The sequence below is a fragment of the Acipenser ruthenus genome, chromosome 38 (assembly GCF_902713425.1).
Source record: "Acipenser ruthenus chromosome 38, fAciRut3.2 maternal haplotype, whole genome shotgun sequence".
NCBI lineage: Eukaryota > Metazoa > Chordata > Actinopteri > Acipenseriformes > Acipenseridae > Acipenser > Acipenser ruthenus.
In genome coordinates, this window is record NC_081226.1 from 5,119,585 (window position 1) to 5,145,489 (window position 25,905).

At 42.9% G+C, this 25,905-nt stretch overlaps 1 protein-coding gene across 2 annotated transcripts; it reads left to right on the top strand.

Moving 5' to 3' along the window:
- The first annotated feature begins 18,322 nt into the window (after nt 1-18,322).
- Nucleotides 18,323-25,765, top strand: LOC117433957 (FK506-binding protein-like). 2 transcript variants are annotated; one of them, XM_034917487.2, is made up of 3 exons: nt 18,323-18,474; nt 22,270-22,581; nt 22,867-25,765. In XM_034917487.2, the coding sequence occupies exons 2-3, from the start codon at nt 22,297-22,299 to the stop codon at nt 23,440-23,442; spliced, it is 861 nt and encodes a 286-aa protein (XP_034773378.2). In that variant the 5' UTR covers nt 18,323-18,474; nt 22,270-22,296; the 3' UTR covers nt 23,443-25,765. The 2 variants fall into 2 exon arrangements, with proteins under 2 accessions (XP_034773378.2, XP_033912305.2); XM_034056414.3 differs by lacking the exon at nt 18,323-18,474 and adding an exon at nt 20,831-21,306.
- Nucleotides 25,766-25,905: the final 140 nt, after the last annotated feature.

Here is a 25,905-nt window from a genome sequence, read left to right on the forward strand (position 1 = left end):
GTGTGAACTATGCATCAGCTGCAGAGTCACTCACAATTACATCTCACCCGAAAGATGGAGCACAAGGAGGTGAAGTGACTTGCTCAGGGTCACACAATGAGTCAGTGGCTGAGGTGGGATTTGAACCGGGGACCTCCTGGTTACAAGCCCTTTTCTTTAACCACTGGACCACACAGTCTCCAATTGATGGTTCCCCTGTCGTGTCGGCCCGAGGTCATGAGGCTGGCACATGACAGCCCCTTTGCAGGACGCTTGGGAGCTGACAAGATGAGGGAATGCATATTGGCTCGATTTTATTGGGTAGGGCTTCATAGTGATGTGTTGAAATATGTAGGCACATGCCTAGACTGCCGGCGAGTGCGCCCCGCCCCTTTGGTCCCACTGCCAATAATTTCCACTCCCTTTGAGCGCATTGCAATGGACATAGTGGGCCCTTTGCTACCTTCTGACTCTGGGTATACGCACATATTAGTAGTGGTGGATTATGCAACACGATACCCAGAGGCAGTTCCTTTGAGGTCCACTAGTGCCGCTGCAATAGCCAAAGAACTAGTGCAGATTATGTCGAGAGTAGGGATCCCCAAAGAGATACTGACTGATCATGGAACTAACTTCCTGTCCCGAACGCTACAGCAGGTATATAAAATGTTAAAAATACGTCCCATCCGGACATCTGTTTATCATCCACAGTCGGACGGTTTGGTGGAACGTTTTAACCAAACATTAAAGCAGATGCTGAGACGATTTGTGAATCAGGAGCAGAAACATTGGTCATCGCTTCTCCCCTACCTCCTTTTTGCAGTGAGAGAGGTGCCGCAGAGTTCAACAGGGTTCTCCCCCTTTGAACTCTTGTACTGCTGACAGCCTCGCGGCATCCTCGATCTGTTGAGAGAGGGGTGGGAAGAACACAAAGGCTCGTCCAAAAACGTAGTGCAGCATGTGCTCCTACTCCGTGATCGCCTGGATTTGGTCGGTCGTTTGGCCCAGGACAATCTAAAATCGGCTCAGCACCGACAACAGCAGCATTACAACCAAAATGCACGGATTCTGACCTTTCGGCCAGGAGACAAGGTAATGCTGCTTCTTCCCACGTCGGAATCCAAGCTATATGCTAAATGGCAGGGACCATATGAGGTGATTCGGGCTATAGGGAAAGTCAATTATGAAATTCGGCAGCCTGATCGCCGCAACAAACAGGAAATTTACCATGTCAATTTATTAAAGCCCTGGCAGGCAAGAGAAGCCTTATTTATAGCCCCAGGCGAGGTAGAGGATGATTTTGTGCGCAGGTTAATTGAGGAATTCATTGATGTTTTTTCTGATGTGCCCGGCAGAACTAATCTCGTTGGATATGACATTGTCTCTCCCCCAGGTGTCACAGTGCGAGAGAGACCGTACCGGATCCCGGAAAGTCGACGGAGTGGCGTTCGCAAAGAGGTACAGGCGATGCTCGAGCTTGGGGTGATTGAGCCTTCCAGGAGCGAGTGGTGCAGTCCAGTTGTGATAGTGGCCAAAAAGGACGGCACCAACCGCTTCTGTGTTGATTTCCACAAGGTAAACGCTATTGCCAAGTTCAATGCATATCCCATGCCTCGGGTCGACAAGCTTCTCAACAGACTGGGAACGGCGAGGTTAATTTCGACTTTGGACCTGACAAAGGGATACTGCCAGATCCCCTTAACCCGCAGATCACGTGAGAAAACTACATTTTCTACCCCTGATGGTCTGTTTCATTTCACAACCATGCCGTTTGGGCCACATGGTGCGCCTGCTGCCTTTCAGAGACTAATGGACCAGGTTTTACGCCCTCATCATGAATATGCAGCAGCGTATATTGATGATGTGGTTATCTATAGCTCCACCTGGCGGGAGCATTTGGCTAGGGTCACAGTCGTCTTGCAGTCTCTGAGGGTAGCCCGGCTGACAGCCAACTTGGGTAAATGTGCATTTGCCAAAGAAGAAACCCAATATTTAGGATTTATTATGGAACATGGGCAGGTGAAACCCGTCGCCACCAAAGTCCAGGCTTTGATGAATGTGGCAATCCCGAAAACCAAGTCCCAGGTGAGGTCTCTCTTGGGGTTGGCCGGTTATTACCGCCGATTCATCCGAGTACGCCACAGTGAACCCCCTAGTAAACCACACTAAAAAGAGCGCACCAAATTTAATTAAATGGACAGGAGAATGTCAGGGGGCCTTTGATACCATTAAGCAATGACTCTGCCAAGCCCCCGCCCTGATAACACCAGATTTTGATAAGGAATTCCTCCTCCACACCAACACTTGGGATGTTGGTCTGGGGGCGGTCTTGACACAGTGGGTCGATGGAGTATCCCAGTCTGTTCCGATCCTAGTCTTACTGCAGACTGAACCGAGCCCTGTCTGTTCCTATCCTAGTCAGACTGAACCGAGCCCTGTCTGTTCCCATCCTGGTCTTACTGCAGACTGAACTGAGCCCTGTCTGTTCCCATCCTAGTCTTACTGCAGACTGAACCGAGCCCTGTCTGTTCCCATCCTAGTCTCACTGCAGACTGAACCGAGCCCTGTCTGTTCCCATCCTAGTCTTACTGCAGACTGAACCGAGCCCTGTCTGTTCCCATCCTAGTCGCTACTGCGAATGAGCAAATGCTCTATGTTTTTACGAAAAATTAAATCCATGTACACAGTTTGAATTTATCTGAAGGGTAATTTGATTATCTATTCCAAGTCATGTAAACACAGAAAAGTGTTGTTTTCAGAAAACCAATTTTCTGATTCAGTTCCAAATACATTTGTTTTCGGAGAACTTGATCTCATGTAAAAATACTGACTGACAGGCTTGTTGTTCAGTGTCCAGCGCTGGGGATCAGTGTTACTGACAGGCTTGTTGTTCAGTGTCCAGCGCTGGGGATCAGTGTCACTGACAGGCTTGTTGTTCAGTGTCCAGCGCTGGGGATCAGTGTCACTGACAGGCTTGTTGTTCAGTGTCCAGCGCTGGGGATCAGTGTCACTGACAGGCTTGTTGTTCAGTGTCCAGCGCTGGGGATTAGTGTCACTGACAGGCTTGTTGTTCAGTGTCCAGCGCTGGGGATCAGTGTCACTGACAGGCTTGTTGTTTCTTTACAGCTGTTGGTGTGCCTGTGGATTCTAATAGTAAGTATGCAGTCATGTGTGTGTGTTCATTTCCAGGAATGTTGTATCATTGTTTTTATTATAAATGTCATAGGGGAGATACTAAAATTGATGAAGGGAACTATGAAAAAGACCTCAGAATTGTCTTCCTCTAGACAATGTGGGGAAGCTATAAAAAAGGCCAACAAGATGCTCGGATATATTGTGAGAAGTGTTGAATTTAAATCAAGGAAAGTAATGTTAAAACGGTACAATGCATTAGTAAGACCTCACCTAGAATATTGTATTCAGTTCTGGTCACCTCGTTACAAAAAGGATATTGCTGCTCTAGAAAGAGTGCAAAGAAGAGCAACCAGAATTATCCCGGGTTTAAAAGGCATGTCGTATGCAGACAGGCTAAAAGAATTGAATCTATTCAGTCTTGAACAAAGAAGACTACGCGGCGATCTGATTCAAACATTCAAAATCCTAAAAGCTATAGACAATGTCAACCCAGGGGACTTTGACTTGAAAAAAGAAACAAGGACCAGGGGTCATAAATGGAGATTAGATAAAGGGGCATTCAGAACAGAAAATAGGAGGCACTTTTTTACACAGAGAATTGTGAGGGTCTGGAACCAACTCCCCAGTAATGTTGTTGAAGCTGACACCCTGGGATCCTTCAAGAAGCTGCTTGATGAGATTCTGGGATCAATAAGCTACTAACAACCAAACGAGCAAGTTGGGCTGAATGGCCTCCTCTCGTTTGTAAACCTTCTCATTTTCTTATGTTCTTAAGTCTTCGGAATTGAATTGAATTTTGCGTTGAGAAATTGTCAACAACCACTAAAGAATCATGCCAAAGCTCATTGACAAATATCCTAATAGTTTTAAAGAAGTTATTATTGCTAAAGGTGCCTCAACTAGTTATTAATTTAATTTTCCTTGTCAGGGTATGAATACTTTTGAATTAGCATTTTAGGAGTTTTGCAAAGAAAATGCTGAAATAAATAATCGTAAATCTATTTCTTGTAACTTTTTATTTGTTTTCTAAACTATAAATTTCCATTGGGGTATGTAAACTTTTGACTGCAGCTGTATATATTTAACCTGTTACACCAGGAAACAGTATAATAAGTAAGACATACACCTTTGATATGAATTTATGAACAATAAAAAATGTGTATTTTTGACAAAAACACCAACATCATACACAATAGAAATGAAAATGTTTTTTTTACATTTTTTTTACATTTTATTGCTATGTTTTTTTTTCAATAGCAACACATGCAATAAATAATAAAATAATAAAATAATAAAAGAAACGATGTATTTGTAAACAGTATAATACCTACAAAACATAAGACTTCTGAAGAATATAAATTAAGTTTTTATAAACAGGAAACCTACATATGCTAGATTTGTGATGAATAAAAATACTTTATTCAACATAATTTAATTTAATTTATTTATTTCTTAGCAGACGCCCTTATCCAGGGCGACTTACAAGAGATCACATTATTTTTACATACAATTACCCATTTATACAGTTGGGTTTTTACTGGAGCAATCTAGGTAAAGTACCTTTCTCAAGGGTACAGCAGCAGTGTCCCCACCGGGGATTGAACCCATGACCCTCCGGTCAAGAGTCCAGAGCCCTAACCACTACTCCACAATAACATGCACATTATTCCTATATGATGCGTACTTGCTTGTTTGTTGCTGGTGCGAGTGCACAGAGGAATGTGAACACCTTGAAAGCATGCAGAGATGAACGGTGGGGTGTGGTGCTCTATTGAAAGCATGCAGAGATGAACGGTGGGGTGTGGTGCTCTATTGAAAGCATGCAGAGATGAACGGTGGGGTGTGGTGCTCTATTGAAAGCATGCAGAGATGAACGGTGGGGTGTGGTGCTCTATTGAAAGCATGCAGAGATGAAAAGCAGGGTGATTGCTGTATTGAAAGCATGCAGAGATGAACGGTGGGGTGATTGCTCTATTGAAAGAATGCAGAGATGAACGGTGGGGTGTGGTGCTCTATTGAAAGCATGCAGAGATGAACGATGGGGGTGATTGCTGTATTGAAAGCATGCAGAGATGAACGATGGGGTGATTGTTGTATTGAAAGCATGCAGAGATGAACAGCTTGGTGATTGCTCTATTGAAAGCATACAGAGATGAACAGCAGGGTGATTGCTCTATTTGCTGTATATGATTTCAGCGTCAGGTCTTCCTCCATCATCATCATCCTCCTCTTATTTACAAAATAAAACCTTTCAAAGTTATTGTTTTCAAAACCCCTGATCACACATGAACATTTACTTCCGGTGTCTGAATCAATCTTATATAGTGATGTATTTTGTTTGAAATAACAATTAAGTTATACCAATATACAATACAAGTAAATAAGTAATACTGCAAATAAACTACCAAAATGAAAGTAAATACTATATATACACCTTTAGATGGCAGTTGTTTGCTGCTGTATCTTCCATTCTTCTCAAAGCACTCACAGACACAAGGAATGTTTGTGAGGCATGCTAATGGATAAAAATGCCCCCTACCCCCCAAACTGCAAACAAACCTTGACTCACCTGCATACATCCTGGATCTGCAGTGGTTAATAAACATGGAACCTATATATATATATATATATATATATATATATATATATATATATATATATAGACAGTACTGTGCAAAAGTTTTAGGCATGTGTGAAAAAATGCTGTAAAGTAAGAATGCTTTCAAAAATAGACATGTTAATAGATTATATTTATCAATTAACTAAATGCAAAGTGAGTGAACAGAAGAAAAATCTAAATCAAATCCATATTTGGTGTGACCACCCTTTGCCTTCAAAACAGCATCAATTCTTCTAGGTACACTTGCACAAAGTCAGGGATTTTGTAGGCATATAGTCAGGTGTATGATTAAAGAATTATATCAAAGAGGTGCTAATGATTATCAATTCAATATGTAGGTTGAAACACAATCATTAACTGAAACAGAAACAGCTGTGTAGGAGGAATAAAACTGGGTGAGGAACAGCCAAACTCAGCTAACAAGGTGAGGTTGCTGAAGACAGTTTACTGTCAAAAGTCATACACCATGGCAAGACTGAGCACAGCAACAAGACACAAGGTAGTTATACTGCATCAGCAAGGTCTTTCCCAGGCAGAAATTTCAAGGCAGACAGGGGTTTCCAGATGTGCTGTCCAAGCTGTTTTGAAGAAGCACAAAGAAACGGGCAACGTTGAGGACCGTAGACGCAGTGGTCGGCCAAGGAAACTTACTGCAGCAGATGAAAGACACATCATGCTTACTTCCCTTCGCAATCAGAAGATGTCCAGCAGTGCCATCAGCTCAGAATTGGCAGAAAACAGTGGGACCCTGGTACACCCATCTACTGTCCGGAGAAGTCTGGTCAGAAGTGGCCTTCATGGAAGACTTGCGGCCAAAAAGCCATACCTCTGACGTGGAAACAAGGCCAAGCGACTCAACTATGCACGAAAACACAGGAACTGGGGTGCAGAAAAATGGCAGCAGGTGCTCTGGACTGATAAGTCAAAATTTGAAATATTTGGCTGTAGCAGAAGGTAGCTTGTTCGCCGAAGGGCTGGAGAGCGGTACACAAATGAGTGTCTGCAGGCAACAGTGAAGCATGGTGGAGGTTCCTTGCAAGTTTGGGGCTGCATTTCTGCAAATGGAGTTGGGGATTTGGTCAGAATTAATGGTCTCCTCAATGCTGAGAAGTACAGGCAGATACTTATCCATCATGCAATACCATCAGGGAGGCATCTGATTGGCCCCAAATTTATTCTGCAGCATGACAACGACCCCAAACGTACAGCGAAAGTCATTAAGAACTATCTTCAGCGTAAAGAACAAGGAGTCCTGGAAGTGATGGTATGGCCCCCACAGAGCCCTGATCTCAACATCATCGAGTCTGTCTGGGATTACATGAAGAAAGAGAAGCAACTGAGGCTCCCCAAATCCACAGAAGAACTGTGGTTAGTTCTCCAAGATGTTTGGGCCAACCTACCTGCCGAGTTCCTTCAAAAACTGTGTGCAAGTGTACCTAGAAGAATTGATGCTGTTTTGAAGGCAAAGGGTGGTCACACCAAATATTGATTTGATGTAGATTTTTCTTCTGTTCACTCACTTTGCATTTTGTTAATTGATAAATATAAACTATTAACATGTCTATTTTTGAAAGCATTCTTACTTTACTGCATTTTTTCACACCTGCCTAAAACTTTTGCACAGTACTGTATATAATAAAAAAATTAGTTATAACTTATATTTATTACTACTACTACTACTACTACTACTACTACTACTACTAATAATAATAATAATAATCTTGTTTTAATATAGCACCTTTCACAATAAAAATTGCTGAAAAGCCCTTGACATGATAAAACACTGACAAATATTCATAAAAGAATGCAAGAAAAGCAATAAAAACAAAAGAAACACACAGAACAGTAAAACAAGGCAGAGAATAAAAGGAACATTTTAGCTTAAAAATGCTACATTATGAAAGTGTGTTTTTAATCTTGTTTTAAAAGCAGTAACACTTAGTGCTTCCCTTACAGAGCTAGACAGATCATTCCAGAGTTTTGGGGCCTGTAACGGGAGATCTGTGCTGACTGTCTGGCGCATGCATTGTTCTGCAGGAAGAAGGCAGCAGCCTCGTAAGATCCGCATGTCAGTCATGGCAGTGACACGGAGAGGTGGAGAAGAGGTTGTGTTGGCTTTCCCATAAGTACTGTGCTTGGTTGTGCATTCAGTTGGCCAAGATATGGGTTACTCAGAGCCGCTTGCTGAGGAGGCGAGCATGAACGAAACAGGCAAGCACCACTGAAGAAGACAGCCAGCCATAAATAAAGAAAATTATAATTAAAATAAATTGTTATGTACCCTAGGGGGGCGTGTGTAAATAGAGGGGAACCTACGCACGGATACCCAAGCTGACCGATTTAGCGACAGTGGAGGCACTGCATAGACAGCACCTTTATTTTGTAGTTTTATTACTGTGTTTTATTTTACCTTTTTCTTTTGCCTTTTGTTATTTATTATTATTTCAAAACACCTGTGAGTGTGCCAGCATTTGACTGTTTACCGGTATTGGTATTACTGTGGTCCTGTTTACTGTTGTCGGTATCTGCAGGCTAAAATAAATCAAACAGAAAATAATAAAACTGGGCACCAGTGCAGTGTTTTCAACTAAACCTTCAATTTCCTGTGTGTGTCAGAGAATTGCCTACCACCCTTCCACAGGGCCCTATAACTTAATGCTCTACCACCTGTGTTTTTTCTTGGGGGGGGGGGGGGGGGGGTTGTTTTGTTTTTTCATTTGTGGGACAGTAAGCAACCTGGCATTCTGTGATCTGAGTGGGCTTCTGGAATATATGGTATTAAAAGATCATTTAAATATGATGGTGCAAGGCCATTTAATGCCTTATAAGTTAAAAGCTTCACCTTAAAATGTATCCTGAAAGACCGGAAGCCAGTGCAGAGATGCTAGCACAGGAGTCATGTGATCTTGTCTATTAGTCCTGGTTAAAGTTCTAGCTGCAGCATTTTGTATAAGTTGCAGTCGAGATATAAGATTGCTATGAGTACCAGAGAATAGCGCATTACAATAATCAATTTTAGAAGATACAAAAGCATGCATTAGTCTCTCAGGATCTGATGGGGAATACTTCTCAATTTGGTGATATTTCTTAGATGATAAAAAGACATTTTAGTAGTATTCCGGATGTGTGTCTCAAAAGAAAGATTTGGGTCAAAGATCACACCCAAGTTTCTCATGTTGTCTGCAAGTTCATAAGAGACTAAATCAGACATGTTACTTCTGAGATCCCAGAATCATCACTTTAGTTTAGCATTGAAAAGTTTTCAAGCACCCTTTTTTATGTCAGCAAGACAGGAGCTCAAAATATTAACAGTTGAGGTGTCCCCCTGTTTCAGGGATAAATATAGCTGTAACAATGAAAATTAACCCCATAGTTACGCATAATATTGCCCATAGGCAGCATATACAAAGAAAACTGAGGGGCCAAGAATTGAGCTCTGTGGGCCCCGTCTGTAACCTTTGACAAAAAAGAAGTCTCCTCCTCTATTTTAACAAATTGCAACCTGTTTGAGAGATAGGATCGAAACCAAGACAGAAAGCAAACTGACAGTCCTACCAGATTTTCAAGGCAAAACATTAAAACGAGGGCTGTCAAGTGATTAAAAAAAATTTATCTCGGTTAATCTCGCAATTAAAAAAAAAAAAAAATGTATCTTTGTTAATCGCATATTAAATTGATACAATTACTACCTCCATCTAATGTAAATGTGTTTTATTACTGATGCTATTATTATCCTTAACTGTAAATAACATCGTTTTAAAATGTATTTATTTAACTAGGAAATGTACCCATTGAGACCGTCACCAAAATCTAGTAGGGTCAAAAATTTAGAAATTACAAATACATGTACACCCTCGCTATAACGAACCTGTTCAGGTCCAAGCCTTTTGTTTGTTATATCGAGGGGTTCGTTAGAGAAAGGACAATCAAAACATACTGTTGGAGTGAATTAATGAGATGAGATTGTGAATACAAGTAGAATTACATGTACCTGCTTTATCCCATTCATTAACAAATTAAAACGCAGTACAAGAAAAATCCCGAATTGAAACTGAACTTTTTTTCAAAGTCAATCTGACACGAATCGTTTCAAACTGCACCAAATCTTAATCCATCTTGCAAGAATCCCAAACAGTTTTTATCCAAAATCAACCCGACATGAAGAGTTAATCAGATCTTCAAGGTTTTTTTTTTTGTTGTTGTTCTTTAAGTCAAATTTTGCTTTGCCGCATGGTTGCTGAACAAGCCAAAAAATAGTGCTTTCTGTCAACTTATATTCACTGCAGAGTTATGCCTGCATTACTACTTTTTTTCAAACCATCATTATAGTTTCCAGCTTTGTTGCAACATAAATTGATTTTCGTTTCGGAGGCAGTTACACAGTGCGTGCTTTTTATTAAGAGTTGACTTCACTGAGGAGGTGGCATCCCGTGCGTACAGACCGGGATGTTGAGTGTGTGTTTATATTATCTTTTCATTAAGATAAGAGTTGACTGCACTGTGGAGGTGGCATCCCTTGCGTACAGACCGGGATGTTGATAAGAGTTGACTTCACTGTGGAGGTGGCATCCCCTGCGTACAGACCGGGATGTTGAGTGTGTGTTTATATTATCTTTTTATGAAGATAAGAGTTGACTGCACTGTGGAGGTGGCATCCCGAGCGTACAGACCGGAATGTTGAGTGTGTGTTTATATTATCTTTTTATGAAGATAAGAGTTGACTGCACTGTGGAGGTGGCATCCCCTGCGTACAGACCGGGATGTTGAGTGTGTGTTTATATTATCTTTTTATTAAGATAAGAGTTGACTGCACTGTGGAGGTGGCATCCCCTGCGTACAGACCGGGATGTTGAGTGTGTGTTTATATTATCTTTTTATTAAGATAAGAGTTGACTGCACTGTGGAGGTGGCATCCCCTGCGTACAGACCGGGATGTTGATAAGAGTTGACTTCACTGTGGAGGTGGCATCCCCTGCGTGCAGACCGGGATGTTGAGTGTGTGTTTATATTATCTTTTTATTAAGATAAGAGTTGACTGCACTGTGGAGGTGGCATCCCCTTCGTACAGACCGGGATGTTGATAAGAGTTGACTGCACTGTGGAGGTGGCATCCCGTGCGTACAGACCGGGATGTTGAGTGTGTGTTTATATTATCTTTTTATTAAGATAAGAGTTGACTGCACTGTGGAGGTGGCATCCCCTGCGTACAGACCGGGATGTTGATAAGAGTTGACTTCACTGTGGAGGTGGCATCCCCTGCGTGCAGACCGGGATGTTGAGTGTGTGTTTATATTATCTTTTTATTAAGATAAGAGTTGACTGCACTGTGGAGGTGGCATCCCCTTCGTACAGACCGGGATGTTGATAAGAGTTGACTGCACTGTGGAGGTGGCATCCCGTGCGTACAGACCGGGATGTTGAGTGTGTGTTTATATTATCTTTTTATTAAGATAAGAGTTGACTGCACTGTGGAGGTGGCATCCCCTTCGTACAGACCGGGATGTTGATAAGAGTTGACTGCACTGTGGAGGTGGCATCCCGTGCGTACAGACCGGGATGTTGAGTGTGTGTTTATATTATCTTTTTATTAAGATAAGAGTTGACTGCACTGTGGAGGTGGCATCCCCTTCGTACAGACCGGGATGTTGATAAGAGTTGACTGCACTGTGGAGGTGGCATCCCGTGCGTACAGACCGGGATGTTGAGTGTGTGTTTATATTATCTTTTTATTAAGATAAGAGTTGACTGCACTGTGGAGGTGGCATCCCGTGCGTACAGACCGGGATGTTGAGTGTGTGTTTATATTATCTTTTTATTAAGATAAGAGTTGACTTCACTGTGGAGGTGGCATCCCCTGCGTACAGACCGGGATGTTGCGTGTGTGTTTATATTATCTTTTTTTTTTATTTGGGGTCCAGGGGCCAGGTTTGTTATAATGAAGGGCGTTATAGCGAGGGTGTCCTGTACAACCAACAAAATAAAACATGCGGTTCAAGCCTGATCAGCAGCATACAGAGATCACAAAATAGATTAAATAGGATATATCTATTTTTAAATGTGATTTGTGGACTGAAATAAATTAGTTTTTTTTTAAATAAAATTATAAATATGCAGCTACAGTAAGCACTTCTAGGAAATGAACTGTTAATTGTGAAGAGAACATAAAAAAACATTGTCATCATATCCAAAACCTGCAAACTAACAAGAACAAGTGGTAGGCTTTACATACTTAGCACAACAAAAAAGCAGCACCGCGGCTTATTAAAAATAATAATAATAATAATAATAATAATAATTACATACTTCGCTTGTTCATGGGCTTGCAGCGATCGTGAATTTCTGTCTAAACTGGTTGATTTAATTCTTTGTTGTATTGTTGTTGTATGTAGCAGAAGAGCTGCTTGTGTATTTTGAGAAGTGAAGGCGTGTTCAGCACACAGCAGACTAGATGTACTCGTGATACTGTGTGTGATACTGGAACTCACTTTGACAGTAGACAAGTAAGCGTCTTTCTGTTCAGTGAGCCTTCAGAACTTTTTTAAAAAATAAATAAACCTCTGTGTTGTTTGGATTGTGAACTTTGTTGTCTGTCTTCTGTTTTGTAATCACATCACCTCTACACCTGCGCACTATAAATAAATTGAATATTGTTGGTTATATTAAAAATAAAAACATGTATTGTAAAAGGCAGTTCTAGTGTTAATGAAATGTAACTTTTAGATGTTCCATACACACACACACACACACACACACACACACACACACACACACACACACACACACACACACACACACAAACACAAATATCAGTTCCAAGTAGTAAAACTTGTAGAAATTATATTTTATGTAATTGTGTGTGTGTGTGTGTGTGTGTGCGTGTGTGTGTGTTGGAAAGGTAACCAGACAAACAAGTAGCTAATGCACGGCAATACGTGAATTCATGTACAGTATCTTGTTAAATGTTTTTATCTTCATGGCAAGGCATGTAAGCTCTCCTCATGATTTTAAAAGCCGTTCTTTCCCTAATTAGTATACAGACAGGGTCATTTAAATATCCCCTCCGCTGAATCACTATGACTGCAGTAATTTGCATTGTTACGGCCCGATTTGTCGTCCTAAATCATAACTACATGGAAATGCAATTCCTGAGAAGTACGGCCAAAACATTGTGAGGAAAACTGTCATGACTTATCTATGTAAACACAGTTTCGTTTAGGTTTTAAAAAACAATGTACATTAACAATAACATGAAATAACTCAAACAGTTCATATTTTATCTGTAAATGCACCGCGGTTCAAACCATTGATGCTAAACAAAAGAAACAAAAGACCAGAGTCAAGGGGCCCGATTTTTATAACACGGCTGCAAGCGCAAGGGCAACGAGTCACTGAGGCAGCGCAGCAGAGAGGGGTCTGTCCCAAGAGAGGGAACGAGTCACCGAGGTACCCCTGCAGGGAGGAGCCTGTCCCAAGAGAGGGAACGAGTCACTGAGGTACCCCTGCATTGAGGAGCCTGTCCCAAGAGAGGGAACGAGTCACTGAGGTACCCCTGCATTGAGGAGCCTGTCCCAAGAGAGGGAACGAGTCACTGAGGTACCCCTGCAGGGAAGGGCTGTCCCAAGAGAGGGAACGAGTCACTGAGGTACCCCTGCAGGGAGGGGCTGTCCCAAGAGAGGGAACGAGTCACCGAGGTACCCCTGCAGGGAGGAGCCTGTCCCAAGAGAGGGAACGAGTCACTGAGGTACCCCTGCAGGGAGGAGCCTGTCCCAAGAGAGGGAACGAGTCACCGAGGTACCCCTGCAGGGAGGAGCCTGTCCCAAGAGAGGGAACGAGTCACTGAGGTACCCCTGCAGGGAGGGGCCTGTCCCAAGAGAGGGAACGAGTCACTGAGGTACCCCTGCAGGGAGGGGCTGTCCCAAGAGAGGGGACGAGTCACCGAGGTACCCCTGCAGGGAGGGGCTGTCCCAAGAGAGGGAACGAGTCACTGAGGTACCCCTGCAGGGAGGGGCTGTCCCAAGAGAGGGAACGAGTCACCGAGGTACCCCTGCAGGGAGGGGCCTGTCCCAAGAGAGGGAACGAGTCACTGTCCCAAGAGAGGGAACGAGTCACTGAGGTACCCCTGCAGGGAGGGGCTGTCCCAAGAGAGGGAACGAGTCACTGAGGTACCCCTGCAGGGAGGGGTGGTCCCAAGAGAGGGAACGAGTCACTGAGGTACCCCTGCAGGGAGGGGCTGTCCCAAGAGAGGGAACGAGTCACTGAGGTACCCCTGCAGGGAGGGGCTGTCCCAAGAGAGGGAACGAGGCACTGTCCCAAGAGAGGGAACGAGTCACTGTCCCAAGAGAGGGAACGAGTCACTGAGAGTTTCCGCTGTCGCCACTACGCTCAGCAACTATGCATTGAGAAAAAGAATAAGCAGCGCTAGCTCTGTGTGCAAACATGAAGTGGAATTTGGCAGCTCCCAGACAACGAAAGTAACGCTTCACACCACCGACTAGATATTTTTGCAGAAGGTGAAGCGAGGAGAATAATAATATATACAATCGAGCACCCAGGGCAAACCAGGTTAAAGAGGCATGGGAACAGATAGCTGCATCTATGAATGCTTCTTCATCCAGCATTCGAAGAACTGCACAAGAGTACCGAAAACAATCAACGATGTCCGGCAGAGAAGCAAACAAATGATCATCAGCTCACCGGGCTGCAGTATCTACAGATGGGAGTCCCACCACAAGCCAGCCACTGACGTCTGCGCAGGAGCTGCAGGGAATCAGTTTCCTCTCTTTATATATATATATATATATATATATATATATATATATATATATATATATATATATATATACACAGCACTGTGCAAAAGTTTTAGGCAGGTGTGAAAAAATGCTGTAAAGTAAGAATGCTTTCAAAAATAGACATGTCAATAGTTTATATTTATCAATTAACAAAATGCAAAGTGAGTGAACAGAAGAAAAATCTACATCAAATCAATATTTGGTGTGACCACCCTTTGCCATCAAAACAGCATCAATTCTTCTGGCATATCTAGTTCGATCCCTCGTCGTTTAAAATAATTGTATATGTATTCAGCGTGTTTTTTCTTTACTCATGTATTGATTGTCTTTTAATAATCATGTAGGTGTACAATCTCAAAAGCGTTGTCTATTCTGTTTAATAAATGCATAGTGAAAGCATGGGTGCTGAGGCCCTAAAGTGCAAAACACAAATACAAATAAAACAACTATTTTAGTTGGACAACATTTTTTTTAGCTCAAAAAAGTCTGGCTTCAATTGCTGTGAATTTCTAGTTGTTTTCAAAAAGCATCATAAAAAGTGTTTTACACGGTGAAGTTGAGGTTAGTGCAGTTTCAACGTGTGAAGATGAAAGTTTACTTCTGGGTCTGAGCATATTGATGATTTAAATATAAGTTCACTTCTCAGTTGTTTTTTTTTACGTCATTGTACCACAGTTGTGGTGGTGGTTGGCAGGGATGGGGTTAATTCCTGCCCCTGACAGAAACATGTGAGAATGTGGCTGCTCCTAAATTGAGAGCCCAGGGCTCCACTAGGGGAGAGGAGTTTGGTGAGTGAGCCTGTGTTGTTGCTGTATGTTTTCTTTAAAAGTTCAGTGAAGGCTGTGCCCAGCCTGAACAATTTTTGTATTTTTGCAAGTAGTGAAGGCGAACGGCCAGCCTCCATTCTGTGTTTTATTTAAACCTTTATTTTTGCCCTTGTGCCTTTTTGTTTGTACTTGTGTGTTATTTTGTTGTGCACGTTTGTGCTTTGTACTGTGGTTTTCTGGCTTCTGAGTCTCTGTCTCGCCGCTATCCTGTCATGGTCATCAAACTGGGTAAATACTGTGTGCTGTTAGATGGACCGCATAGATGATCCCCTGCTTAATGCTGATGCTGGTGCTTCCTCTGTGCTTGTCCTCCTTGACCTAACAATCGCTTTTGACCCTATCGATCATGGCATTCTTCTTGACCACCTTCAGAAGTATGCTGGAATCTCTAGAACCTGTCTGTCTGGATGTCCTCTTACCTATCCGGACAATTGCAGTCTGTTTTCTATGCTGGACGCAGTGGTGTTGCAAACCCAGTCACTTGTGGTGTCCCCCCCAAGGATCTGTTCTTGGGACCCTTCTCTTCAATATCTACATGCTTTCCTTGGGTCACCTCATCCGCCAACACAGCCTCATGCTTCACTGCTGTGCTGATGACACCCAGCTCTACTTAAAACCCGACTCTGGAAGCTCCTCTGCCATGGCCCGGCTCTCAGCTTGCATTCAAGACATCGAGGCCTGGATGTCTGCCAATTTTCATCAGCTGAACACTAGCAAATCTGAACTCCTTCTAGTAGGATCTAAAACTCAACTCAAGAATCTCAATATAGCTGCCCTGAACCTTGGAAACTCTCTGCTGCTGCCTTCCCCCACAGTATGAAGCCTTGGTGTACTTCTTGACAGCAACCTCTCCTTTGATGCCCACATCTCCTCCATGGTCAAATCTTCATTCTACCATCTTCAAAACATCTTCAAAGTCCGTCCCTATCTTTTCCTCACGGATGCAGAGATACTTTGTCTACTCTCGACTACTGCAACTCTCTATATGGTGGTCTCCCGGCACGCACCATAAACCAACTGCAGCTAGTTCAGAATGCTGCTGCTAGGAACCTTACCAGATGCAAAAAACGTGAACGCATCACCCCCAGTCTTGCCCATCTACCTGTAAAGTTCAGATTATTTTCAAAACTCCCCTGCTCACCTACAATGCCCTTCATCAACCTGCTGACCAGTTATGTCCCTGCCCGCAAGCTGAGGTCCTCCGACTCTGGCCTGCTTGTTATCACCAAGCAAAAGTGCAGCACACTTGAAGAACGCTTGTTTAGCTTCATGGCTCCGACTCTTTGGAACTCTCTCCCAGCTTTGGTGCATGATGCTCCCACCGTCGTTCGCTTTAAATCAGCTCTCAAGACCTACTTGTTCTCTCTTGCTTTCCATGCCCTTTAAGCCTGATATCTGTTATTTGCTGCTGTGTTGTTGCTACTATATAATGTATTATGCATTTTCACTGTATTGTATTATACATTATTTTTTACTGTATCATGTTTTATTCCTTGCTCTGTATTTTAAAGTATTATTGATTTTCTTGTTGTTACTGCATCTTGTAAAGTGCTTTGTGATGGTGGTCCGCTATGAAAGGCGCTATATAAAATAAAGATTGATTTTGCATGGCCATCATAGTTGAAATGTTAAGCAATACCAATGTTAGGGTAAGCTAGAAATTCACAGGCATCGAAACAAGAATTGTCTGAGCTACAAAAAAACCAAGTATTATTATTATTACTATTATTATTTATTTCTTAGCAGACACCCTTATCCAGGGAAACTTTCAGTCGTAAACAAAAATACATTTAAAGGATCACAGTACAAGTAATAATACAGTTGTGAACAGATAGAGAGATCAGAGGAGGGAAAGAAAAGGAGGTCAGATTTAGAGAGGTTGAGTTTGAGGTGATGTGAGTGCATCCAGGAGGAGATGGCAGACAGACAGGTAGAGATACGGGAGGTGATGGAGGGGTCAGAGGTGGGGAAGGAGAGGAAAATATAAGCATCAGCAGGTCAGGAGGTGAGGGGACAGAGGGAGTCGAGGGAGGAGGTGAGTGAGCAGAAGAGGGTGGAGGTAGCAGAGTCTACGGAGAGTTGTGAGAAGGAGTCGATAGGAGGGAGGTGAGAGAGAGCAGTGGAGGCAAGGACAGAGGGGGAGAGAGAGCGCAGGTTACGGCGAGAGGTAACAGTGGGGGTAGGAGGAGCAGGGAGAGAGGGGAGAGACAGAGAAAGAGATGAAATAGTGATCAGAGAGGTCCAGGGGGATGACAGAGAGGGTGGAGGGGCAGCAGGCCCTGGAGAAGGTGAAGTCCAGTTGACGGCCAGCTTTGTGGGTAGGAGGGGATGGAGAGAGACAGAAGTCGAAGGAGTGGAGGAGAAGAAGGAATCCGGCAGAGTGCCTGGGGTTGGAGAAATGGATATTGAAGTCACCTAACAGGACAGTTGAGGGGAGGGAGGAGAGTAGTCGAGTTCATCTAAAATAGTCATTTTACCCGCTATTCCTGTACACAAACTCATGTATGGTAAACATGATACTTTTTTTAATAAAACAAAGTCATTTTGTGAAGTAGTATTCAAAGTAATTGCATTATTTAGTACTAAATTACAGTTGAGCCTCGTAGAGTTAACAACCGAGGAACTATAACGCACACAACAATAATATAGAGTATCCTTGTGATAACAGGATTGCGTTTCAAAGAACACAGACGTTTTCAATGAAAACAAACCACAGCTGATTGTACATCACAAAGCAATCACGTCGTCCTGTCGAAAACGCGTATTCTGCGCGTGCACATCACCAGTAATTCACCTCAGACACGAGCAGAAAAAAATAGACGGGCATGTGGCCGATCGCATTTTACGCATGCGCATTGTGCCAGGGTTACACAACACCGGCATGCCATGACAGTTGTTCTCTTACCGGTATGCATTCCGGCGTATACCGTCCCATTTTAACCACTGCATTTCTGTGATACATTGAACAGGGAAGCGGCGTAATGACTGGAGGATCTCTGTGTTATCCCGGCTGTCTCCACAGGGTGTCAGTGTGGCGCCGCGGAGAGACCTAGAATAGAGCGGGCAGAGGATGAGCAGCACAGGAAGTGGCTTTCCTCTGGTGATGCGAAGTAAAAGAACGGTGAGTCTGAAGTGTAATGATACTAATAGAAACGACTCACTACAGGAGTATTGTGGAAGAGATTTATAGTACAGCGCCGTTGTGTCTTGTCTAGTTTTTAGTACGCCCTCCTTTATGTTAAAAAGACGGTCGCATTAATTGGTAATTTAATGAATTGATGACGTATAGACTGCGGTTTTGTTTCTCAGAGGTTTGATTGTGAATAACATGTCCATCGTTCCCTCCCCAGACTTTAGCTCCTAAAGCTCCTCATTTGCACTAAATTCTCTGCAAATCTGAATAAGTTTACGTTGCTAGCAGCAGCATCCCACAGGGATAATACAACGGTTTTAAGAAAGATACAATATTATATAGCGAAGCACGGTGTAGCCTAATATAACAATGGTATTGAAACATGGTAACGCAGACGTGTGTGTGTGTTTGTGCAGAGGCGGATTAAGATTTATTGGGGCCCTGGGCACAAATAACATTTAGGCCCCAACAACCCCAGAAGACACGAATATATTAAAACGCATGAATACATAGACTTACCGTTTACACTGCACTAATAATAAAGCAATTGCATAGTAATACACTATGCCTAAATTAACTGCTCAAATATATGCCTTTGGAAACTGATTTAGATTAATGGAATCGCGGGGAAAAAAAAATAACATGAAAACGAAATGACGTTAGTTTTAGCGACCTTGCAGACTCCTATTTCCTGAGAATTATTAACAACTGCGGTTGCCGGCGAGCCATTATTGTATTAAGAGCACGTGGTGTCAGTAAATGTCGCAATTAGTACCGTACTAAGACTATTTACAAATTAGGTATAGCCATTATACTAGTCTGCTAAGAAATAAATAATAAGAAGAGTCCTGTATAATCTGGTCAAAGTGTTTGTCGTACCAGTTCTGACTCCACTGCCATCAGAGATGAGGCATTCAGACGCATTGTTGATCTTAGTTCATTTTTGATCCTTGCCACTTTGAAAATGAACATTCTCCTTCACAATTTGTAATTGCTAGAGTCAGGAAGATTCTCAGAGCAACGTACACGTTAGGGAATGTTGATTGGAGGCCGCTTTGCCTGATAACTTGCAGCAATTGGGCAGGACTTTAGGCTCATCCTAGACAAAGAATTTGAACTGTACAAGTTCATCAGGAAAGTTTTTATCCCCAAGTCATTTGCGTAAACTGCCGCAAGTTCAGTGGCACGCTTGCGAATGTCAAATATTACTCCAAACAGATCGTTCAGCAACCTATAGGCATCCAGTCGGTAACGAAGACAAGTTAATAACTGGTCAATTACAACATAGAAAGTCTCAATCTGAAATTTTTAACAAGTGATAAGAACATAAGAAAATAAGAACATAAGAAAGTTTCATAGCCATTCAGCCCATCTTGCTCATTTGGTTGTTAGTAGCTTATTGATTCCAGAATCTCATCAAGCAGCTTCTTGAAGGATCCCAGGGTGTCAGCTTCCACAACATTACTGGGGAGTTGGTTCCATACTGTCACAATTCTCTGTGTAAAAAAAGTGCCTCCTATTTTCTGTTCTGAATGCCCCTTTATCTAATCTCTATGTGTGACCCCTGGTCCTTGTTTCTTTTTTCAGGTCGAAAAAGTCCCCTGGGTCGACTTTTGAATACTTGAATCAGATCGCAGCGTAGTCTTCTTTGTTCAAGGCTGAATAGATTCAATTCTTTTAGCCTGTCTGCATACGACATGGCTTTTAAACCTGGGATAATTCTGGTTGCTCTTCTTTGCACTCTTTCTAGAGGAGCAATATCCTTTTTGTAACTAGGTGACCAGAACTGAACACAATATTCTAGGTGAGGTCTTACTAATGCATTGTAAAGTTTTAACATTACTTCCCTTGATTTAAATTCAACACTTCTCACAATATATCCGAGTATCTTGTTGGCCTTTTTTTATAGCTTCCCCACATTGTCTAGATGAAGACATTTCTGAGTCAACATAAACTCCTAGGTCTTTTTCATAGATCCCTTCTTCAATTTCAGTATCTCCCATATGATATTTATAATGCACATTTGTATTGCCTGCGTGCAATACTTTACACTTTTCTCTATTAAATGTCATTTGCCATGTGTCTGCCCAGTTCTGAATGCTGTCTAGATCATTTTGAATGGCCTTTGCTGCTGCAACAGTGTCTGCCACTCCTCCTATTTTTGTGTCGTCTGCAAATTTAACGAGTTTGCTTACTATACCAGAATCTAAATCAATAATGTAGATTAGGAATAGCAGAGGACCTAATACTGATCCCTGTGGTACACGTTTACAAAATGAAAGATATGAAAGTAATTGAAAAGGTGTTTTGGATGTACACTAAAGGTTTAAATGACATATTTCAAAATGTATGTGTGATTTTATATATATAAAATATAATAACCAATTTTATAGTGCTGAAAAATATTATACATTTGTAACTAACCAGAGAATGTAAGAAAAAAAAAAATTCAAAATTAATAGCCAGCACAAAAGGTCAGAATAAATTACACAACACAACGTATACGGTCTCGTAGTTTGATGTCAGGTAAATTATGTGACGTAATAAAAATAAACTCTGAGACTGTTAGGCTGACTAGTTTATAAACTGTCACAGAAACCTGAGATGGAATTATTTTCCTTTAACTCACTGAAGCCCATCTGTTTTTTTTTTTTTATATAATGCATGAAGGCCTCCCCACACAAGCCTGTCTGCTGCGTCCCTCATCCATGTTGCTCCGGCGTGTTTCCTAAGTTCATCTTGCCATCTTCCTGGAGGTCGTCTTCTTGATCTCTTTATGTCTCTTGGGATCCAGTCTAGTATCTTCTTGGTCCAGCGATGGTCTGTTCTTCTTGCCCTCGCTGTCATTTCAGTTTTTTCGCTCTTGTAGTAACATTGCATGCTTTTTTTTTTTTAATTAGTATACAAAAATCAGATGTTTGTCTGTGCTAGAAATGACATAAATACCTTTCACTTTTTATCGCCTGACCAGTTGCGTGATAGTTTCAAAAATGACAAATGAAAAAGATCTGCGTGTGGTATGTGAGAGTAATGTATTAAATAACAACAGAAAAACACAGGATCAACACAAACTCAGATACTTGTGTGGGTTTTATTAGTGTTTAATTGTTATGTGGATACTTTTCTTATCTCTGGATGCTTTACATTACATTGATCTGCATGTGATTAAATACATAACCTTTACAGTAAAATAAATAAAACATAAAATATGGTTTTATTGCTATATATATATATATATATATATATATATATATATATATATATAATATATATAATTAGATAGAGACGTAGATAGATAGATATAGATATACATATTTAAACCATAGATATGCATGCGTGTGTGTGTGTTCACATATTTACATGTAACTATTTGTAATATTGTATTGAACCTAATTTTAATACATTTGAACTCATTTTGTCTCATACAGACACAACATTAGTGCTTGTTATTTTTATGCATATTCATAATTTTTGTTAATATATTTTTAGGGGGGGTGGGTGAAATTTGCCATGACAATCGCCACTGGTGTGAAAGGTAGTGTCGCAGCGAAAATACCATTTTATCAACAAACAAATTTCATCACGTATGGTGTGTGGAGACCTTTACTGTGACAGACAGCCTATACACCCCTAGGTTGATAATTTGAGTGTACTAGTGTAATACTAACTTCTGAAATACAGATGCCTTGTGTGTCATTTTCTGGAGGCAAGGAAAAGGTGCTCCTAAAAAATAGTGTTGAATAAACAGTATAATCGCCTTTAAAATAAATAATCTTCCTGCAGGTTCAGAGGGTGATGACGTCATAATCGATGGAGGGCGGTGCTGGTTGTGATGACCTCACAGCCTGGGAGCTGGTGCCGGTTTGGCGGTGCAGTGTGGTGAGGCGGCGCTTTCTGGAGAGAGGCGGTGGGGATGAGACCCCCAGAGGGGGATCAGTCTGTCGAATCCTGATCGAGAGCGATGCAACAGACCCCCTCTGCAGCCAGCTCCTCCCCTATCCCATCAACCACTGGACCCCGCTCACCATGGGGGAGGGGGAGTGTGACATCATCGAGGGGGTGCTGGAGGGCATGCGGGCAGGGGAGCGCTGCGAGGTGAGTCGGGGAGATGCAGCCTAAACTGCAAAAACAAAACTGAGCTATAAAATGTATTGAAGTCAATGGAAAGTCCCCCTAAGGTATCGGATATATATATTTCAAGGATGGAAATACGACTTTAGCATAACAGTTTCACCCAGTCCAGGTTTTAGTACGAGCCTGGTCAGCCACAGTGTATACAAGCTCAGGTGTGTCTTGTTAAACTCATAGTAGAACCAGGAATGGATAAAACCACTATGCAACAGGAGTCTTATGGCCATTCCTGTATTTTGTATTTTTCAGGTGGTGATCAGCAGGCTGGAGAGCTCCTCCTGTCTGCAGACCCAGGAGCTGCGCCTCACCCTGCAGCTGCACAGCTTCACCCCAGGGAGGGACTCCTGGGAGCTGAGCTTCGATGAGAAGTGGGGTTCCATCGCGAGGCACAAGCAGAAGGGGGGTGTGAGGTTCAGAGAGGGAGACATGTGGGGCGCAGCGCACAGATACTCCCTGGCCACGCGCCTCGCTGTCACTCTGCAGAGGGTCGTGCCAGCCGAGTGGGACCCAGAATTCCAGCGAGTCCGCTCTGAGCTCCACGCCAACCTGGCGGCCTGCCAGCTCCGCCTGGGCCAACCACACAATGCCCTACTGAGCGCCACTCGTGCCCTAGGCCTCCAGCCGTGCTGCACCAAGGCCCTGTACCGCAGGGGGCTGGCCCTCTCCATGCTCGGGGAGTTCAAGCAGGCCAGAGCTGACCTGCGCAGGGTCCTGGAGCTGGAACCAGCCTCGAAATCAGCTCTGCAGGCACTGAGAGACCTGGAGCGGAGAGAGAGGGAGCAGAGGGGCCAGCTAGCCAGGGCTATGAGCAAGCTGTTCAACTAGGAGAGAGGCAGAGGGTGGAGAGGAAAAGAGGAGAGAGGGAGAGAGAGAGCAGCCAGCCAGGGCTATGAGCAAGCTGTTCAACTAGGAGAGGGCAGAGGGTGGAGAGGAGAGAGAGAGCAGCCAGCCAGGGCTATGAGCAAGCTGTTCAACTAGGAGAGGGGCAGATGGTGGAGAGGAGAGGAGGAGAGAGAGCAGCCAGCCAGGGCTATGAGCAAGCTGTTCAACTAGGAGAGAGGGGGCAGAGGGTGGAGAGGAGAGGAGGAGAGAGAGAGCAGCAGCCAGCCAGGGCTATGAGCAAGCTGTTCAACTAGGAGAGAGGGGGCAGAGGGTGGAGAGGAGAAGAGGAGAGAGAGAGAGAGCCAGCCAGGGCTATGAGCAAGCTGTTCAACTAGAAGAGGGGCAGAGGGTGGAATAGAGAAGAGGAGAGAGAGAGAGAGCAGCCAGCCAGGGCTATGAGCAAGCTGTTCAACTAGGAGAGGGCAGAGGGTGGAGAAGAGAAGAGGAGAGAGAGAGCAGCCAGCCAGGGCTATGAGCAAGCTGTTCAGCTAGGAGAGAGGGGGCAGAGGGTGGAGAGGAGAGGAGAGAGCAACCAGCCAGGGCTATGAGCAAGCTGTTCAACTAGGAGAGGGACAGAGGGTGGAGAGGAGAAGAGAAAGAGGGCAGCTAGCCAGGGCTATGAGCAAGCAATGTGCTGTTCTGTATTTAAAGTGTAAAAAATCAACTGTTGTCTTTTTCCACTTTTAAAAGTCTTTCATACAAAATATTTGTAGTAGTGTATTGATTGGTCAATAGTGATAGGCCTACAAGCATTAATTTCAACAAAAGTCTCAGGGTCAATTGCAATGAGCTCACAACAGTGTCGAACTGGAGATCATCCATTCTGTTTTAAATCCTCTGTATCTTAACTGTAATACAGCTTTAAATCCTGTGAACAAGTCTCCATTCCTGATTGTAATCTCGTTTTAAATCTCGCAAGCGGAGTCCAATAGAAATGTAGGAATATGCAGTCACTCAGTAGTTGGGGTGGGTTTAAAGTATTCAGAACGAACCAATGATAGAAACAAGTCAGTTGTTCCGGTGTTTATTGGCTATCCACCAGTATAATTTTTTGGTATCGGTGGTGTTTGATCGTTTATCGGTTAAAAATGAAAATCATATAATCCACCGGGCTGGGTCATTTAGTACAATTTGTAATTTATTCTGAATAGTATTCAGGATGCGCCCTATAATCTAGACGTCGCCGGTTCGATTCCTTTGCTGACCGACGACGGGAGCTCCCAGGGGGCTGTGCACAATTGTCCGAGTTCCGCCCGGGGGGTGGGAGGGTTAGGTCGGCCAGGGTATCCTCGGCTCACCGTACACCAGCGACCCCTGTGGTCTGACCGGTAGGCAATAAGGCACGACGGTGTGGGATGTACTCGAATATCCACACGCCCCGGGTGCGTTGTAAGTCACGAGGCAAAGCCGGAGCATTATTTATAGATGTTAAATTGAACATTGCCATTGAAATGGCAGCTTTGAAGATTTACAGGCCCTTTTTTAGATTTAGCAGGTGGAGCTGCAGCAAGCGATTTCGAGCACCATGGTGTTTGATTCATTGTTGCCCTTGTCGTTGTCTGAGGAAGTGGAGCAGGACAGTCACGCTGACCTTCTTTTCCTTTGTGATCCGGGAGCAGTGACAGGAGGTATTCATGCCAGATTTGCGGTACCATTTCCAGTAACAACAAAGATGTTGTTTGCATTTTGAAATACTCAGACAGTGGCCTAAAAAGGACACACGATGCCCAGGCAGTGGACTTCTGTGTATTTTTTTTCCTTTTCTTTTTCTATGTCCAGAAGCTGTGCATCAGTAAGTTTGATACTAGCAGTATTACATTTTTTTGCCACTTGAATAAGTGTTGGTGTCTGATTCAGACTCATCCAAAATCTCATCGAGTTTGGTTTCCCAAAAGATAAAAATTGATATAACTTGTCCACCATCTTTTTTGCGAATTTAAATATGCCTAATGGTTTTTTTCATAATTATATATTAAATGTGGTTAGTCATGTTTATTAATATAAATTAATAAATTAGGAGGCTGTGTGGTCCAGTGGTTAAAGAAAAGGGCTTGTAACCAGGAGGTCCCCGGTTCAAATCCCACCTCAGCCACTAACTCATTGTGTGACCCTGAGCAAGTCACTTGACCTCCTTGTGCTCCGTCTTTCGGGTGAGACATAACTGTAAGTGACTCTGCAGCTGATGCATAGTTCACACACCCTAGTCTCTGTAAGTCGCCTTGGATAAAGGCGTCTGCTAAATAAACAAATAATGATAAATTTAAAATGGCTACCTTTTTTTTTTTTCTTCAAAATTCTAGTGGTGTATGGATATCTACAAGTGATTCGCCCCTTTTTGGAAAAAGGTTTAAACCCATTGGAAAATACTGTAGTATTCACATCCCCATGTTTTTGACCAATCAGGAC

Bases quoted from the DNA above. Each gene is read 5' to 3' on its own strand.
- LOC117433957 (XM_034917487.2), top strand. From the start codon at position 22,297: ATGGAGGGCGGTGCTGGTTGTGATGACCTCACAGCCTGGGAGCTGGTG. The intron at 22,582-22,866 runs GTGAGTCGGGGA...TGTATTTTTCAG, and splicing joins GGGCAGGGGAGCGCTGCGAG to GTGGTGATCAGCAGGCTGGA.